We start from the raw sequence: 18,263 nt of genomic DNA, 5'->3' as shown, positions 1-18,263 counted from the left end.
GACATGTGAAAATGAGGCTAAGGCTGCCCAGCCCAGAGAACACCACGCTCCCTGTAGACCAGTTTAAGAGCAGGGGCCCAAGCTGTGAACCAGGGTGCAGGGACCAGAGGCGACGTTCCCTGCTGAGGGTTCTTCCCCTCAGGAAACCAGCGGGGTGTCTGCATGGCTCCCTGCCTTTCCTCGAGCTCCATCCGGAACAGGGGATCTGTTCCCTGAACAAAAACAGCCACTTTAGAAGGACCTCTGGACGCCCAGGCTTAGACATCATGGCAGCCAAGGATGGTAGAGGCCCTCCCTGCCTCCCTTTCAGGGGGCATATCTCTGGCTGTGTCCCCTCCCCTGGCCACACACTCAGTCTCTCATGTAGCTCTCCCTGCCCAAGCCTAGGCTGCCTTGTGCACCTTCTCCCCACAAGGTCAGACCTGTGCCGATTGGTTTGCTTTGGCTCCCCAGCGCCCTCTTCCCCGACGTGGTCAACTGCATGCAGACCGACAACCTCGAGCTAAAGAAGCTGGTGTACCTGTACCTGATGAATTACGCCAAAAGCCAGCCAGACATGGCCATCATGGCGGTCAACACCTTTGTGAAGGTGGGTGGAGCCCGGCCTCAGCACGGGAGGGCCTTCCTGCCCCTGCATTCACACCGATGACCCCAGCAGTTTCAGTTCCTTTTCTCCCCCTCTCTCTCTGTGTCTGTCTGTCTCTCTCTCTCTCCCTTCTCTTCTTTCTCTCTGTCTCTCTCTCTCTCTCTCTCCCTTTGTCCCTTTCTCTCTCCCTCTCCCTTTGTCCCTTTCTCTCTCCCTCTCTGCACATGTGTACATGCTTTTTTTCCTTCATGGTGACACCCTATGGATACGCAGCTCAGGAAGGTTTCTGTTAAGCCAGTTGACTTGCTCCTCTTGGCAGTTGAATCTGAGGCTAGTAAGCTTAGTAGTCAGCTTGAACTCCAACATACAGCCTTGAGGCCCTCTGTAGGGAGTTTTGGCAATGAGACAGGCCTCTGTGTCTGACCCTTTCAGGATTGTGAGGATCCCAACCCCCTGATCCGGGCCCTGGCCGTGCGGACCATGGGCTGCATTCGCGTGGATAAGATTACTGAGTACCTGTGTGAGCCTCTTCGCAAGTGCCTGAAGGATGAGGATCCTTACGTCCGCAAGACGGCTGCGGTGTGCGTGGCCAAGCTGCATGACATCAATGCCCAGCTGGTGGAGGACCAGGGCTTCCTGGACACCCTCAAGGACCTCATCTCAGACTCCAACCCCATGGTGAGCCGGCACCGTCCTGCCGTGGGCCTTCCTGCCTCGGGCTTGGGCTCAGCCGACTTCCCCTAGCCTGTCTGGGCCAGCCCCGCACCCCTCTGAAGAGCCAGGCGCTTCCTGGGCAGGCTGGTCGTGATTAAAAGATGTCGTCTCCCTGTGAACGGTCCGCAAGCCGCTGCTTTCCCAACCATGGTTGTGGCCGGTGCTTGTGGGGATCTCCACTGGTGCCATTGGTGCAGTGGGACCTGTTTGTGTCCAGACCTGGATTCCTTTGCTAAACCAGGGAAATCCTGGTGGAGGGCTTCCTTGCAGCGATGCAGAGAAGCGCAGGAACTGTGTTGTGGAGGGGATGCCTGGGTCCAGCCCAGAGCCGCACTGTGTGTGTGTGTGTGTGTGTGTGTGTGTGTGTGTGCGTGTGCGCACGTGTGTGTGTGCTGGCTTTGTCGTGTGGCTCGTGCTCCTGGAGCCCCAACCCCATGGCCTCTCTTGCAGGTGGTGGCCAATGCTGTGGCCGCCCTCTCAGAGATAGCCGAGTCTCACCCAAGCAGCAACCTCTTGGACCTGAACCCACAGTCGATCAACAAGCTGCTGACGGCCCTGAACGAGTGCACAGAGTGGGGCCAGATCTTTATCTTGGACTGCCTGGCCAGCTACATGCCCAAGGATGACCGGGAAGCCCAGAGGTGAGCAGAGGGCGTGGAGGGCTCAGGGCCCTCGGTCTGCTGGGGGGGGTTCCGTTCCCAGGGCTTCCGACTCGGAGCCTTCAGAGCAGCCCTCTAATGGCTGCGGGGGTCCCCGGCTTTCTTCTTCCTCTGTGCATACGAGCTCCCATTGCCCCCTGCACTACCAGCTGCCCAGGGCCCAGGCCCAGGCCCCGGGTGAGGAGTGATGCGGGGCGGGGCGGGGGCTGCGCCAGTTCCTTTGCCTGGCATGCTGGGGGAGCTCCTCTGGCCCCCAAATGCTGGGCTTCCGTGGCGGATGCCAGCCCTGTCCTCTGTCCCCCTCTCTTCTGTTTGCTGTGGAATGGGGAACGCCGTGTCTCCTCAGCATCTGCGAGCGTGTGACCCCCCGGCTCTCTCACGCCAACTCAGCGGTGGTGCTGTCAGCGGTGAAGGTGCTGATGAAGTTCATGGAGATGCTGTCGAAGGACCTCGACTACTACGGCACGCTCCTCAAAAAGCTGGCGCCTCCCCTGGTCACCCTGCTGTCGGCCGAGCCGGAGCTGCAGTACGTGGCCCTGCGCAACATCAACCTCATCGTGCAGAAAAGGTGACCGCCGCCCTGCGCGGGCGAGGGGCCTTCGCCCTCTCTGGCGCGATCCCTGCCCTTCTCACCGAGGGCCCAAGGGCCCGGGCTGCCTTCTGTTCCTTGCTCGAGGGTCATCTCTGGGCCTCCTGGCCGTGGCAGTGGTCAGGACCAGGCAGCCGGCCGTTGTTGCTACCCCACGCCCCCTCCGTGAGCCAGCTGTGCGGACCCCTTTTCCCTCTTCCTTCCTTTCCTCCGCTTGTCTTCCTCCACTTCCCTTTCCTGTGCCTCGGGCCTTGTGTCCAGCTGTCCTGTGGGTGTGGGCTTGTCTCCTCGGCGTTCAGGGCAAAGCCTGCTGAGTTTGGTGCTTCGTGGAGCTGACTCGTCACTAGATAGTCTGAATGTGGGGCTCCCGTCTGCCGTTTGGCTCGGACGAGGGGCCCACAAGGCTGTCACTGCCCCACTCGCCGTCCCCCAGGCTTGCTCTTTCGATCATTTCTTAGTGTCGTCTTAGGTGTGAGCAGTTTTTCTCCCTTTCCAGGCCTGAGATCTTGAAACATGAGATGAAGGTCTTCTTCGTCAAGTACAACGATCCCATCTATGTGAAGCTAGAAAAACTGGACATCATGATCCGCCTGGCCTCCCAAGCCAACATTGCCCAGGTCAGCTGGCCCTGGCACTGGGGCACCTTGGGCCTGCCTCCTGGGTGGTGGCAGGCTCCGTTCCCAAAGAACGCTGGCTCCCTGTTCCCAGATGACCCCGTCCACCCTGGCCTCCATCTTTGCACAGCAGTCAGGGCACCCTCTTAGGAGAAGCCCTGCTCCTCCCCTGCAGAGAGCTGATCCCATTCTGCCGGCCACTTCTCACTGTGTATTCCCATGGCAGGTGCTGGCGGAGCTGAAGGAGTATGCCACAGAAGTGGACGTGGACTTTGTGCGCAAGGCCGTCCGTGCCATTGGCCGCTGTGCCATCAAGGTGGAGGTGAGCATTCCTGGGCCAGCCCCAGGACAGGGTCTGGGCCCCTCTGGGGAGCAGGAACCCTTGGGAGCCCAAGCCATGGGCCCTGACAGGAGATCAGAGTTAGGGGGGCAGGGGGGCTTCCTCACTGCAGCTCCTATCACCTTCAGGGCTTCCAGGTCCTGGTGATGGAGTTCATCCATCCCTGGACGGCTCATCTCTCTCCCCTGCCCTTTAGTCACTAGAGATCAGTGGGTTTGAGGTCAGTTGTGATGCTCTGTGTAGATGAGCCAGACCCCTCAGATCACTGACAATTAGGGGCTGCCCTGAAGAAGCTCAGGCCAGGATAACCTGGACAGCCAGAGAGGTGTCTGGCTGGCTCGCCTGGTGAGGCAGATACTTGGGGGGCAAGCTTCCTTTGTGGAAGGTTGTCAGCAGGGACACACACTTTCAGGGGACGTCAGCACTGGGGCTGGCGTCTCTCCAGACTCTGCCGTCCTCCTCAGGCCACTGCCTCCACTCTTTGGCCTCCTTGTCCTAATTTAAATCTGCAAGGGACCTTAGCAGTTGGCCACCTAGTTTAATGTTCTCATTTTATGGTTGAGGAAACTGAGGCCCAGAGAAAGGAGGTAACTTGTCCAAGGCTCCACACATCGTTAGTGCCCTGCCCCCACCACCCTGCTCTGTCCTCGTGCCAAGCCCCCTCCTAGACCCGTAGCCTGCAGAGACGGCCCCTCTGCCATCAGACCAATTATCCTGGAAGGGCTGGGTCTGGGGGTCAAGGAGACCTTCAGTAACCCCCCGCCCCAGCTCCCTCTTCAAGGGTGGCCTTTGTATCAGTGCCCAGGGACCGGTTTTTAGCAGCAAAGGGACGGGGGTCAGACCCTGGGCTGTGATCCGTGGTCTGCCTTCACCTCCCCAGGTGACTTTACACGCATTGTTCCCCCATTCTGTTACTGGGGGAGGAGGTCTCCACGGCCCTGCCTTGCTTCTGCTGCCAGAGCGAGGGCTTGGAGAGGCGGGCAGTGGGCGCTAAGAGCTGCCCCCGAGCCCTGCTGTGTCCTTGCAGCAATCTGCAGAGCGCTGTGTGAGCACCCTGCTGGACCTGATCCAGACCAAGGTCAACTATGTGGTGCAGGAGGCCATCGTGGTGATCAAAGACATCTTCCGAAAGTACCCCAACAAGTAGGTCCCCACAGGCCAGACCCACCTGCCCACCCCGGCTGCTGGCCCGAGTTTCTGTACCGCCTCCGGCTTCTCCAGGCTCCTGCGTCTCTAGAGATGGCCTGGGGAGGGGGGCCGCGACCGCTGACGGCAACAGCTCCTGGCTCCCCCCTCCTCTCTCCCGCTTTGCTCCAGCTCTGCCATTGTGCATCCTGTTGTGGTGGAGCATCTGTCCTCCAGGGCCATGCCCACTATCCAGGTGCGTCCTCCTCGTCCATCCTCATCACCCTGCTCTCCCACGGCTGCAGGTACGAGAGCGTGATCGCTACCCTGTGCGAGAACCTGGACTCCTTGGATGAGCCGGAGGCGCGGGCGGCCATGATCTGGATCGTGGGCGAGTACGCGGAGCGCATCGACAATGCTGATGAGCTCCTGGAGAGCTTCCTGGAAGGCTTCCATGATGAGAGCACCCAGGTGAGGGGAGGGCGTGGGTGTGGGCGTGGCAGCGCCCCCTGCTGGAGAGGAGGGCAGGGAACAGAGGGACCAGCCTTAGCTCGGCTTGGGCCTGGCTGGCTTGGGGTGCACAGCAGCTCCCCGCCCCCCACACACACACGTGTGCACGCCCACACACACACACACACACACACACTTGCAGAAAGAGTCGGGGGCAGGTCTTAAAGCAGGAGGCAGCTGGGAGGCTCTGATGGCAGTAGGACTGGCTACTCCTCCTCACTCCCCCGGGCTGCCCAGACATTCCCAAGAAGCCCACCTAGAATTTGGTGGTTGGTTTGGGGGTGGGGGCGGCGCAGCAGCCCTAAGGCTCTGGGGTCCCGGCCCAAGCTGGTGTCGGGCAGCTGCAGCCTCATGGTGGCGGGGGGCTATAGGAGGCTGGGCTCCTCCCTCGGCCCTCTAGCCCATGGCAGGCTAGGGAGCTCATACAGACCCTGAAGCGGGGGAGTCTTTCTGAGGGAAGCTGGCCTTCTGCCCTCCCACAGTACAAGGCACAGAGGCAGCCCTAGCTACTGCCAGCCCTTCTTTGAAATCAGTCAGCAAGCTTTACTGAGCACCTACTATGTGCCAGACATTGAGGAGGCCAGGACAAAAGATGGAAACTGTGTCTGCTCTTGGGGAGCTGAGACTGTTGTCCAGAGCCAGGCTGCTGGCCCCCTTCATGGTGGCAGCCCCCTTTCACCACCCTGCAAGACAGGCAGATGGGGGACACGCAGTTGTCCTGTGGGATGGTCAGAGAGGTGAGTTTGCTCCCCAGCTGTGTCCTGAGAGGCTCTTGGGTTCACCATATGACCTACCTCCACACCTCTGCATTAGCCTGCCACGTGGGCTAGGATCATTGAGCAGTTGATTGCCCTAGTATGATCAGCCCTGCAGCTGCTGCTGCTGCCTCCATGTCCCCCGTCTCCTTCTCCCTCAGAGCTAGCCTCAGCAAGGGCCTTGTTTTGGGGGGAGCCCTTGGGCATCCTGCCTCTTCCTGTGGGATTTGTGTCAATGCTTCCCCATCCCACCCGCTGCTGTGGGGGATGTCCAGGGGCTCTCTGGGTGTTTCTTGGAGAGGGCCAGCTTTCCCCATGGAGTTCAGTGCCAGCAGGGCCTGTCACCCTCATGTTATAAAGGACCAGGCAGAGCCACAGCGGGAGGATGTGGCGGAGTCAGGAGCTGGCTCACGGGTCTTGGCCTCTCGTCCTGGGCTGCCCATCTGCAGACCAGGGCTCTCCCCTCACTTCTAGCGTTTGATGCCCGTGAAACCTGGGGGCCGGCCTCGCCCTGCTTTAAGCCTCCGTGGCCCCACCTGTAACATGCTCTGGGTACCCCCAGGGTCTGAAGGTACGGTTACAAGGACTGGCCAGGCTCTGCTCATCCCTGGCCAGAGGTCCGGGCCTTTGTCCTTCCTGGGCCCAGAGTGCCAGATCAGCCTCATTCGAGTTATTTCCTGTCCCTGAGGTTTCGTCTCTTCAACTGCAGAATGAAGATCACATTCGTAGCCCCAGCCTCTCAGGGCTCTTCTAAGCAGAGTACCTGAGAAGCCTTCAGGTGCCGTAGAAATGTGGGACGTGGGCTGCCCTGGGCCTTCTGGCACGCCCTGGGCCTGAGTTCTCAATGGGGAGAGTCCGCTGCCAGCTGTGGCCAGGGCTCCGGCCTACCCAGGCAGGATTGGCTGAGTCGAGGCCAGACACTCTTTTAACCCCTCACCCCCACTGGTGGGTCTTTTGCCGGCCCCTCCTGGAGATGGTGACCCCAGCTCCAGTGCTGGGGTGTGGATGACGTCTGTGCCACCTCCACCTGTGCACCGCCTGCTCTCACGGCTCTTCTCGCCTGGCCCAGGTTCAGCTGCAGCTGCTGACAGCCATTGTGAAACTCTTCCTGAAGAAGCCAACAGAGACCCAGGAGCTGGTGCAGCAGGTCCTCAGCCTGGCCACCCAGGTGCGTCCCGAGGCTTCTGCCCGGCTCTCGCAGGGGGAAGGGAGGGAAGGTGGACGCCGGAGTGAATTAGGCCTTGGCAGCTCTGCTGACAGCACCCTGAAAGGGCTCAGCCCTGGGGGAGAGCCTGGCCCCTGCCCTCAATGAGCTTACACTGGCTACAGAGGCCTGCCTGTCATTCAAGGCCACATCATCATCGTGGCTAGAGTGTGTCCTGTGGACCGCAAAGGGCAGGCGTGGATTGGTGAGGGCCCCTGGACTCAGTGTGGGAATGGGGCAGGAAAGAGCCGAGGCCAGGGCCGAGGGCCCGTGACCGTAGTGACCCTGCTGGGCCCATCATCACCCCCACCTCCTGCTCAGACAGGGGTGTGTCTGTGTGTGTCTGTGTGTGTGAGTAAGAGTGTGAGACAGACGGAGACAGATGGAGAACAAGGCCGCGCTCCCTGGAGGAAGGCAGTCAGGTTGAGGAAGCCGAGGGTGTTGCTTCGTTGCTCACCCTCCTCAGGCCCTGCAGAGTGAGGTCTGACCTGAGGCCGTCAGCTGCTGCCCTGCTCTGACCTCCCGGCCTCTTTTTTCTCTCGCTGTGCCACGCCACGCCACGCCCACCTCCTCCTATGAAGGACTCAGATAACCCTGACCTGCGGGACCGAGGCTACATCTATTGGCGCCTGCTCTCCACAGACCCCGTGGCGGCCAAGGAGGTGGTCCTGGCCGAGAAGCCGCTGATCTCAGAGGAGACCGACCTCATTGAGCCCACGCTCCTCGACGAGCTCATCTGCTACATCGGCACGCTAGCCTCAGTCTACCACAAGCCCCCCAGTGCCTTTGTGGAGGGCAGTCGGGGGGTAGTGCACAAGAGCCTGCCTCCACGCACGGGCTCGTGAGTACCAGATCCTGCGGGGAGGGAGCCAGCCAGGCCAGTCGGCTCAGAGGGCAGCGCGGCTGCCCTCAGCTGGATAGTCAGCGATTTTCCTGCAGTGGCGTGGGCGAAGTATCAGCGTTTGACCTTGTTTCAGGGTGATCCGGGGTCTTCCTTCCCTGAGCTGGGTTTGCTCAGTTTAATGATTGAGTGCCTGCTGTATGCACATCCCTGGTGGAGAAAGGGGCTGGCTTCAGCCTCCCAGAGACCTCTGGGTGGGGGGGGGGTGCCAGAAAATGCCCTCTGCTCTTCAAACCAGTCGTGCTCCCCTCCCCTTTGATGCCCCCCTTAATGCCGTGCCCAGCTCACCGTTCCCTTTTCCCGGGTCTTCTGTGGCAGGAGTGAGAGTGCCGAGAGCCCTGAGGCTGCCCCGACAGGCGCACCCCCTGGGGAGCAGCCGGCTGTCATCCCTGCCCAAGGTGACCTCCTCGGAGACCTGCTCAACCTGGACCTGGGCCCCCCAGTCACCGGGCCCCCGCTGACCGCAGCCCCTGTCCAGATGGGGGCCGTGGACCTGCTGGGGGGAGGCCTGGACAGCCTGGTATGTCGGGGGGCTTTCCCTCATTTTTACTGGGTGGGCATCTCCAGACCATTTGGAGGCCCATAGGGAACAGAACTAGGCTGTGTGTTCCAACTCTGGCCCTTCACGGTCATGGACGCGCCTTCAGAAACCAGGGCTGGGAATAGATCAGTGGAGAGGCTGGGACGCAGCCGCCTAAAGGGTGGCATGGACTGGTCCAGAGCCAAGCGGGAAGCTCATGGTGAGCCCCTGCAAGAGGCCTGGTATGACCCAGGACACCTGCTGCTGAGATAGCAGCTCAGAGGGCTGGGCTGGGGCGGGGAGCTAGTGAGGGGCCGCTGCAGTGTAGGGGGAGAAACTGTGCCAGTGAGTCTGTAGGGAGACCTTTCTCTCGAGGTTCACGCACCAGGAGTCCTGCCTGGAATCAGGCACCAGACTAAGGGAAGAGCTTTTGTCACGACTAATCTTTTTTCCTCCTTTCTCTTCTTTCTCTTCCTTGTCTGTCACATCTGTCTCTCTCTCTGTGTCTGTTGTGGCCTCTCTCTGCATGTGGCTGGCTGTCCTCTTCACCCTGGCTGCATCTGCTTGGAGATGGGCGACGAGGCTGAAGGGGTAGGGGGCATCCCCCCAGATGCCCAGATTAGAGTTTCCCTCCCCACTCCCCAGTCCCCACTCTTCTGTTTGACTGGCCTGCAGACAGCCTTGGGGAGGAGATGGGAGCTCCGAGTGGGCATGCCTCCCTTCCAAGGGCCGTGCTGGGCATCTGCTGCTGCCTGTGGCACCTTACAGGACTCCTGCCACGCTGGGGGTGGTCCCTGGGCCAGCCTGGGGGGAGTCACTCTGGCTCTTTCCCTGCAGCCCCCTTTTCTGAGCTGGTTCTAAATCCCCGTGGTGGATGTGTGTGTCGAGTGCTGGCTGGGCAGTGCCCCCGGTCGTGGAGGGGCTTCCCCAAGGGTAGCGGGGGGCTTCCATCCTGGCTCTCTAGTTACTGGGCTCTTTTTTGTCTCTGTAGCTTAGAGGTGATGTGAGTGGCAGCCCTGCCATAAGTGCCCTGCCTCTCTTTCCAGGCCTGTGGTAACGCCTCCTCTGCAGTCCCCCTCACCCCCTTTCTGTCTGTCCCTTTCCAGATGGGCGGCACAAACTTTGCTGCCCCTCCCGCAGGGACGATGCCAGCCAACCTGGGTGCCCCCATTGGCGGGGGCTTGGGTGACCTCTTTGACTTAACCAGCGGAGTGGGATCGCTGTCAGGCTCCTACGTGGCCCCGAAAGCAGTAAGTCACGAGTGCGCTCTGGCGCTCATCCCAGGACGGCTCTCTGTGCCCATTGCCCGTGCCTCGGGCCAGTCTAACCGGGGTGTGACAGTTTGACAATAGTGGGTTTTGTCTCCTTTCCTCCCAGGAGCCACAGACATTTAGGAAACCCCTACTAAGTGCAGCACACCACGCTGGGCCATCGGCTCCTTGTCGTGGCCAAGCACACAGAGTGGCCTTGCCCGCCACGGCCTCACCCCGGCCTACCAAGGGGAGGGGCCTCGCCAGGGCTGTGCGTGTGCCTGCGTCAGGGCCCTTCTGTCCACATTGATTCAGCGAACAAAACCCATTTGCTGACCACGTGCTATGAGTCACATTTGTGTCCCATGAATCAGCATCACTGGTGACTGGGCAGTGGCGGGGAGGGGGCAGCTCACACCGTGACTTGCAGTGCCTTGGGGAGAGTGTGTGTGCGTGTGCACAGGCGTTAAAGTATTGTGTTGGCTAATTGTTCACCGGGGTCCATCCTGTCTCCCTAATATCCTGCTCTAGTCTGGTCAGCTTGGAAAGGTGGTAACTTACTGAGCACCCACTGTGGGTGGGACCGTGTAAGACACTGGTCTGCTCGTCCTTCTCGGCAGAGGGCCTGTCAAGCACCGTCTGGGGCTCTGTGGTGATAAGTGCTTAGTAGGTGGCCCTGGAGTGGGCCAGTGGGAGAGTCTCCCTGCTGGGAGAAAGCCAGGAGGCCATCTCCTTTATCCAGACCTGAACCCCAGCATCTGTAGCAGGCGCATTGACCTCCAGCCTTTCCCAAAGCCCTCCAGGCAGCCCCCTCCACTTTGGGGCAGCTCCCACCGTGAGGAAGCGCCGTCTGACATTCGGCCTCAGTCTGCCTCTTAGCCACTTGGAGCCCCTGCCCCTGGTTCTGGCCCTTGGGCCCAGCAGAATGAGCTCATCCCTCCTTCTCAAGACTGCCCTTCAGACACTGGTGCTCCACCCCTGACCCCAGGACAGCGTCCCCATCTTCTCTGAAGCAGGTGGCCCTTGGGGAAGGGCTGACCCCTCGACGGCCCTCCTGACTGGCCGAGGGCCGTAGAACCATGCTGTGTGACGGCCGGACGAGGCCTAAAGAGATCCTGGAGCTGGGAACGGCGTTCCCTCCGAGCCCACTCCCCAGAGACCGAGATCGCATGCCCCGAGAATGTCGGGGGACACTTGTGCTCTGGACTTCCTTGTAAAAGCTTTTAGAGAGCCACCGTGAGGAAACTGAGGCACTAAGAGGTGAACACTAGGTCCCCTGCCCAGAACAGGCCCAGAACCCAGGGCTGGGACAGCACATTTACACCGGACAGCTTTCCTATGGCTGAAGGGGAGACCACAATCATCATCCGTTGGCCCGCCAGGCCTCACTGGCAGGTTGTGCTCATAACAGGCCTTTGGGTGGTGGCAGCCACTCGGACCCCCCTTTCCTGGCAAGGCCAGTTTATGACATTTCAGGCGTCTCTGGGGAAGAGATGAGTATGACGGCCTCAGGGGACGTCCTGCACTGTCAAGGGGTCACCCTGAGGTAGAATTGTGTCGTCTCGGGTTCTGATCCTAAGCCAGGGCTCTGCCTCTTCACCCCATCCTCCCCAGTCTCCCCAAGGCACCGGCCATTTTACAGAGAACTCATACAGGGCAAGTGCTCACAGGTGGAGAGAAGAAGTGATACAAGGACACTCTCAAGGTGTCTCTGAAGGGCTGGAATCGATTGTGAGACGCGGGAGACGCCGCACAGGACCACCCAGCGTGGCGTGCCCGCATCAGAGAAGGCGCCGTGCTCTGTGAGGGAAGCGGAATTGCAGGAGCTGTACCAATGTAGGGCCGTCTCCCCTCCAGATGTTCCTGTGGACTGTTTGGGCCTGTCCTGTGGTGGAGCCTCCAGGCACTCACTGGTCTGATCAGCCCCCGTCGGACGCACCGTGCCCTGACCCCCGCGTAGCGATGTGATCTTGGTCCTCTGCGAGAACAGAGGACAGCCATGTGCCAGGCACTATGCCCAGCGCTTGGCAATACAAAGGAAAAACAGTCCCTGCCCACGAGATGCCAGGCATGCCAGTCCTAACCTTCAGCTAACCTAGGCTGGCAGAGCTGCTGCTGTGATGCTGGCCACTTGGCCCTCTGGGCCTCCTGTAAATGAGGGCTTTGGACCCGGTGGCATCTGGGGTCCCTTTCAGGCGTAGATCTGGGCAGGGGGCTTGGCCACCCGAGCCCCGCCCTGACCTGCTCCCCCCCGGCCTTGGGGGAGGGCAGTCAGAGCTTTCCCTGGAGCACTCTCAGCTGCCTTTTTTCTTTAGAACACCAGTAGAGGGATCTTAGAAATACAGATAAAAGCCAGTGCTCTCATTTTACAAAGGAGGAAACTAAGGCTCAGGTTGGGCATCGGCCAAGGGTCACACAGCTAGTAAGTGTCCAAGGGAGGATCAGAACATAGAGCTGTAGGCACCATGCCACGCTGCTGACCCCTTCCGTGTATTGACCTTCTGTTGTAGGTCTGGCTGCCTGCCATGAAAGCCAAAGGCCTTGAGATCTCAGGGACTTTCACCCGCCAGGTGGGCTCCATCTCCATGGACCTCTTGCTAACCAACAAGGCCCTGCAGGTCATGTCTGATTTTGCCATCCAGTTCAACCGCAACAGGTAAGGCAGCAAGCTGGCAGCTCTGGCCATCACTCGCAAGGTTTCTGAACCATGGGCTTAGGGAGGAGGAGATGCTCTTAATTAATGCGCCCAGGAACGCCTGAGGACAACAGATGGGCTGGGAGGATGGAGGCCAGTGCACATGGCTGGGCAGGGCCAGTAACTAGGCCTGTCCACTTGGCCCAAAGCAGCCTCTCCTGATAACTCTTCTCCCTGGATGGCTCCGGTGATGCCTGCACTGCAGTGTCTGAGAAGGTGACCGAAGGCATTCTGTTAGCCAGATCCAGCAGGCAGAGGCTGGCACCCTGATTCCAACTCACCCCAGGGGGGCCAGACGTGGGAGAGCTGGCCCTCTGGGCTGGGGTAGTCTTTCATGGGGGTGGGGGTACCCCAAGACAGAATCTCAGAGTAAGGGGCCTCATGGCCGTCTGGTCCAGCCCAAGGGATCTGTCTTCCCTTGGGATGCGTCAGGGAAGCAAAGGTTGGATTGGCTCCTCTGAGAAGAACCATGAGCTGGGCAGAGCTGGGGCCAGAGCCTGGCCCGGCTGAAGGGTGGCTGGGCACAGAGACTCCCAGAATTCTCCAATGAGAAATAGCTTAAGTCCTGACCCCAGCCGAGGCCTGATTTCTCTCAAGCCTTCTCGAAAGGACAAGGACAGCTGGACGAGTGGGAAAGAGAGCCTGGCAGGTGCACAGTGGGGGCTGTGCCTCTGGCCTCCGGCTCAGCTCTGTCCCCTCACCTCCACAGCTTTGGCCTGGCCCCTGCGGCTCCCCTCCAAGTCCACGCCCCTCTCAGTCCCAACCAGACGGTGGAGATCTCCCTCCCTCTGAACACCGTGGGCTCTGTCATGAAGATGGACCCTTTGAACAACCTTCAGGTACGCTCGGCCCCGGGGCTGCCTGACGGCCAGCGTGCCAGAGCTGGCCTGCGTCCAGAGAAGGCCTGCAGCGCTTGGCTTCTTGGCTCAGGGATGGTCAGCTTAGAGCCGGGCGCTCTCCTCCCTCATAGGGGCTTAGCCAGAGCGGCGGGGAGGTGGAACTCCGGCAGTGGGAGGCAGGGCCGGCAGGCTCAGTGCTACACAGGCCCAGAGCACCCCCGGGGACAGTGGGAACCAGCTTGAAGTGTCACTGGGTAACAAAACAGGTCAGAGATGATCCTGATACGGGGTTTTCTAAGGCAGTCTAAGTCTGACAGCCAGGGCCCAGAGGATGCCTTCCTTCCCCACTGGGGCTTAGGGAGGGCTGGAGGCCAGAGGCAGCGGAGCTGGCCTGGGCACTGGCGCCTCACCCCCTCCCCTGCCCCCAGGTGGCCGTAAAGAACAACATTGACGTCTTCTACTTCAGCACCTTGTACCCGCTGCACATCCTCTTTGTGGAAGACGGCAAGATGGGTGAGTACCCCTCAGCGCCTGCTGGGGCCTGTGGCCTCCCGCCCCTTCCCCGGCTGCCCCACGTTCTCCCTGCACTGCCACAGGGTCTGCTGCAGGCATAGGTGGCCTGGGGCCCTCCGTCAAGGTCAGGACCGAGGGCAAGATGGTTGGACGGGGCAGCAGTCACGCTCCTCAGTCGTTCTCGTGGCCTGGGCACAGTCAGGAAAGTGAGCTCCAGTTTAAAGGACCTTGGGCTCCAAGAGGAAGTGGAGGACACCCAGCTGGGAGATTGGGGCAGGTGGGGGAGGACAGCAGGTGGGGCCAAGGCTGGAGCCCAGGGCAGGGGTGAGCAGGAAGGACCTCGAAGGACAGACATGCCATAGTGCATTGTCCCATCTCCCTCTGGTTATATGCCAGCGGGGTGGAGTAGGGTGGGAGGTGGGATTAACTCCAGGCACGAAATAACCAAGTCACAGGGTTGGGGAGCCCAGACAGGGAAGGGGCCGGACCCCGCACTCGAGGCCTTTGCTTTGGCGCCCGCTGCGGTAGGTGGGCTCAGCCAGGCTTCTCCCCTCAGAGCGGCAGATGTTCCTGGCCACGTGGAAAGACATTCCCAATGAGAATGAGGCCCAGTTCCAGATCAAAGACTGCCCTCTCAATGCAGGTGAGGGAGACGCCATGCGGGCCCTTTGTGAATCTCCATTCGAGGCTCCCTCTGTGCTGGGCACTATTGCCCACCAAAATGGAGACCGTGGGAGGAGGGGGGTGGGTGGATCTGGGGGTGTGCGTGCCTTCTGGGGGCTGGGCCCGGGTGCCACTTCCCCTCTGCCTGCCTTCTCCCAGAGGCCGTGAGTAGCAAACTGCAAGCCAGTAACATCTTCACCATTGCCAAGAGGAACGTGGAGGGCCAGGACATGCTGTACCAGTCCTTGAAGCTCACCAACAGCATCTGGGTCCTGGCCGAGCTGCGCGTCCAGCCTGGCAACCCCAACCTCACGGTGAGGCTCCTGGCGGCCCCCCCGCGCTCGCTCGCACACTCGCTCGCGCACTCACTCGCACACACACACACAGACACACACACACCCACACACACACACACACACACACACACACACACACACACACGAGAAGGCCGGTTGCAACACCAGGAGGAGGAGATCCTTTGTTCAAAGTCTCCCTGTCCTCTGGAAGGGCCCCGCCGCCACCCCCGCCCCCCCAGTCCAGCCTCCAGCCGCGCTGGGGCTGCAGTTGGCGCCTGAGTCGGAGTGCGTGTTTATTTCCACCTCCCCTTCTCCCATATGTTTGGCGGCTTCACGCCCGCCTCCCCTGATGGGCGGATCCCCCTGTCTTCCCTCCCGCCTTGGCTGAGTCTCTGCTTGCTCCCCAAAGACCCTGGCTTGCGTGGCTGACTTTGAGCCTTGGGCTTGGGCCGACACCCAGGGTGCAGAGGTGGGGGCGATGGTGCCACAAGGCATTCCCCCAGGCAGGTCGCGGCCTCCTTTGGGCCTCAGTTTCCTTATCTCTGAAATGGGGGTGTGGGGGGGCTCCTTTCCGGCTCTCAGATTTTCTGAATCTGTGGTGATGGTGACATGACAGCACCTTGCCACCATTGGCTCATTTTCGCCCTCATTATAACATCCCCATTTTACAGATGAGGAAACTGAGACAGGTTAAGGGACTTGCCCTAAGTAATGCCAGTTGGTGTGGGAGGCGAGACGCAGACATCAGGTCCGGGTCGTTGCCCAGAGAAGGCCGGAGGGCCAAGCGCTGCCGACCCGGCGGCTTGTTTTCCTTTCCCGTCCGTCTCATTTCTGATGCGGGGGATGGTGAGAGGAGGCCGGCACTCTCTAACACCGAGGCGGGGGGATGCCTGCCCCTGCCCCCCACCCCCAGCTTCTCTGAGCCTCCTGGGATGGGCTCCCTGGCAACCCGGCTGCTGATTCATCCCTCCTCTCGCTGGCGGGGGGCGGGGAGCGGGTGTCTGGGAGCTCTGGCAGCAGGTGTGTGGGCTGGAGGTATATTTGGGTCCCTGGCCCAGCGTGGCGGAGGAGGCAGCAGCGCTCGCCCCCGGCTTCGTGCGCGGCTCATCTGCGGCACCGGCTCGGCCCGGGCCTGGAGCTCACTCTCCGCTCTCCGAGGATGGCCGGCCGGGTGCCAGCAGCCCCTTTCTCTCTGTCTCCCCCTCCAGCTGTCCCTGAAGTGCCGAGCCCCGGAGGTATCTCAGCATGTCTACCAGGCCTACGAGACCATCCTCAAGAACTGATGGTCCCCTCCCCTCCCCCTGCCCCTCCCGCCCCTCCTGCCCCAGGGCCAGGGGAGAGGAGGTGACTCCCTGCTGTTTCTCCAGCTGCAGGGGGCCCAGGGACACTGAGTCCGCTTAGGCCTCAGGCTTCCCAGGAATGAGGGGGGGTGTATCTGCGACGTGGGATTGTGCCCCCTGCCACTGCAGAGATTTAGTGGGGGAATGAGAGTGGGGGGGCTGAGGTCAGGAAGCGTCAGGGCCAGCATCTGGCCCTCCCATCTCAGGTAGGAGCGTGTCATTGGTCGGGCCCCAAACAGACCCCGGGAAGACCCTTTGTCTCTTGGGCTTTTTCTTGACTCTGTCTATCAGAACCAGTGTCCAGGCCGCATCCTCCCTGGTGGTGATGTTAGCCCCCAGCTAGATGGGTGGGTGTCGTGTTGTTAGGAAGGTGCTCCTCCAGCCCCCAGGCACTTGCTTCCCTGGGGGGAGCGGGGAGGTGGGGACAGGAGAGAGAGCCCTCTCTCAATCCAAGACGGCAGCCCCATAGCATTTCCTCCTTCCCCATGTTTGCTTTGGCTGAAACCTCCCACAGTTCATCGGACTGGGCTCAAAGGGTCCCTGTGAGGCCCTAGAAGCCAGCCCTTGGACCACTGCTTGTCCCATCCTCCTCCTCCCCTGTTTTCCTCAAATCCCACCTTGGGTGCTCATGGAATTGGAAATCCTCCCCATCCCCCCACCGGAAGCTGCAGCGCCTGTCACCTGAGCCCTTCTTGGGGGGCATCCCTCTGCAGGAGAAGCCCCCCGGCCAGCTCCTGCACAGCCAGGCCCCAGGAAGCTTCACCTGCCGGGTGTGGGGGTTGGTTTGTGTGTGTCTGGGGGTGGGGGGTGGCTGTGTCTGCTGCCCCCGTCCCCTGGGGTCGTGAGGCTTGGCCAGTGGCTCCTGCTGGAGCTGGGGTGTTTTTCCTGCTGTTTGTTAATAAAGATTTATCGCTTTGGGCAACCCGTGACACTACGTTTTTTCTCCCCTGTCCTTCCCCCCTCCCCCCAATAAAGACAGTTCAAATAAATTCTACCAGAAGGGTTGGTGGAAGTCACCAGCCCTTGCAGTAAATATATCTAATATATATAAATAAGAGGTATATATATTGTATGTTTACTCATGTTTTCAGAAAGAGAGAAACAATAAAAGTGACATCTTCCATCACCAGTGTGTCTCTGGAGAAGTCTGTCGGACCCTGGGATCGTCCTGCTCATGGCCAGGGCACCCAACGTGGAATTTGGTCTTGAATTCCCATCACTCTCTGGCCCTGCCGTCCGCTGGTGAGAGAAGTCACCTTCCTGCCTCTCATTTAGTAAAATAGGGAACCTTCCCCTGCCCTCAAGGCTCATGCAGAGGAGTGGCAGGGGAAGGGCTGACCTGTTCTCCACCATGAGGACATTGCCCCAGCGGCCCCTGGAAGCCCTCCTTCCGCCCTTCCTGGCACCATCCATTGGGCTCTTTGGGCCCTTTTCAGCCTTGCCAGCCCAGACACTTGGTAGGTGTCTCCTCCTTCGAAGTGAGCTGCTGCATAGGTTTCCTGCAAAGCCTTCTCTGTCCAACCCCAGCCTTAACTGGGTCCAGCTGGATCCCAGACCCCTTTTGGAGTGCCCTAGTTGCCGCCAAGGAAGCAAGAACTTTGCTGTGTATCTGAGTCCTGCTACTTCAGCTGGCCCGCCTGGGGGTGCCCCTAGACACGTGGACACGTGGGGCCCTCGTGGCCATTCGTCACCCTGCCTGTCTGGCTTTGAGACTCACAGCCCTTGGCATCGGGATTGGGGGGAGATGGGGGGACGAGGGAATGTCATTCCTGCCTCCGTCTGTTAAAGTCAAAGCCAGGAGACGTCTTCCATCTAAGGGCCTCTTTCCAGTAGAGGAACAAAGCTAGGCTCCTTGGGGACCGCCCTTCCAACGTCTACAGACACCCAGCAGGTGGTGGCTCCTATTGGTTCTTATCACAAGGGATTCAGTTTCTACTGGTCGCAGCCTGCCTGTGTTTTAGAGCTGCTGTTTCCCTTACTGCCTTCCCACGTGGGCTGCCACGCCCACCTTCTTTGCCCTAGGTGGGGCCTGGCATCATCCCATGGGGCCAAGCAGTCACCAGGTCCTGTCATCTCTCCGTAGCATCTGCACTTGCACGCCACCAGCCCTCGGTCAGGCCCCCATCCCACAGCCCTAGGTCAGGCCCCAT

General features: G+C 60.5%; 1 protein-coding gene across 3 annotated transcripts in view; it reads left to right on the top strand.

Moving 5' to 3' along the window:
- AP1B1 (adaptor related protein complex 1 subunit beta 1) overlaps positions 1-17,239 on the top strand; it is a 37,461-nt gene extending 20,222 nt beyond the window's left edge. For 2 of the 3 annotated variants that reach the window (XM_027863456.1, XM_027863450.1), the window contains exons 4-22: positions 454-589; positions 1,019-1,264; positions 1,751-1,941; positions 2,306-2,527; positions 3,045-3,165; positions 3,389-3,484; positions 4,530-4,645; positions 4,933-5,098; positions 6,962-7,060; positions 7,678-7,937; positions 8,316-8,517; positions 9,088-9,108; positions 9,624-9,767; positions 12,278-12,423; positions 13,172-13,301; positions 13,730-13,814; positions 14,371-14,457; positions 14,637-14,791; positions 15,982-17,239. In XM_027863456.1, coding sequence (XP_027719257.1) covers positions 454-589; positions 1,019-1,264; positions 1,751-1,941; positions 2,306-2,527; positions 3,045-3,165; positions 3,389-3,484; positions 4,530-4,645; positions 4,933-5,098; positions 6,962-7,060; positions 7,678-7,937; positions 8,316-8,517; positions 9,088-9,108; positions 9,624-9,767; positions 12,278-12,423; positions 13,172-13,301; positions 13,730-13,814; positions 14,371-14,457; positions 14,637-14,791; positions 15,982-16,056 — 2,698 coding nt within the window. In that variant the 3' untranslated portion in view covers positions 16,057-17,239. The remainder of the gene's footprint in view (positions 1-453; positions 590-1,018; positions 1,265-1,750; positions 1,942-2,305; positions 2,528-3,044; positions 3,166-3,388; positions 3,485-4,529; positions 4,646-4,932; positions 5,099-6,961; positions 7,061-7,677; positions 7,938-8,315; positions 8,518-9,087; positions 9,109-9,623; positions 9,768-12,277; positions 12,424-13,171; positions 13,302-13,729; positions 13,815-14,370; positions 14,458-14,636; positions 14,792-15,981) is intronic. The other variant, XM_027863465.1, reaches the window with a different exon arrangement.
- The last annotated feature ends 1,024 nt before the right edge of the window (positions 17,240-18,263 follow it).

This window comes from Vombatus ursinus, unplaced genomic scaffold (genome assembly GCF_900497805.2).
Source record: "Vombatus ursinus unplaced genomic scaffold, bare-nosed wombat genome assembly UNPS02001287.1, whole genome shotgun sequence".
Lineage (NCBI taxonomy): Eukaryota > Metazoa > Chordata > Mammalia > Diprotodontia > Vombatidae > Vombatus > Vombatus ursinus.
The sequence above is the reverse complement of the archived record's forward strand: the minus strand, read 5'-3'. Positions and strand labels throughout refer to the sequence as shown.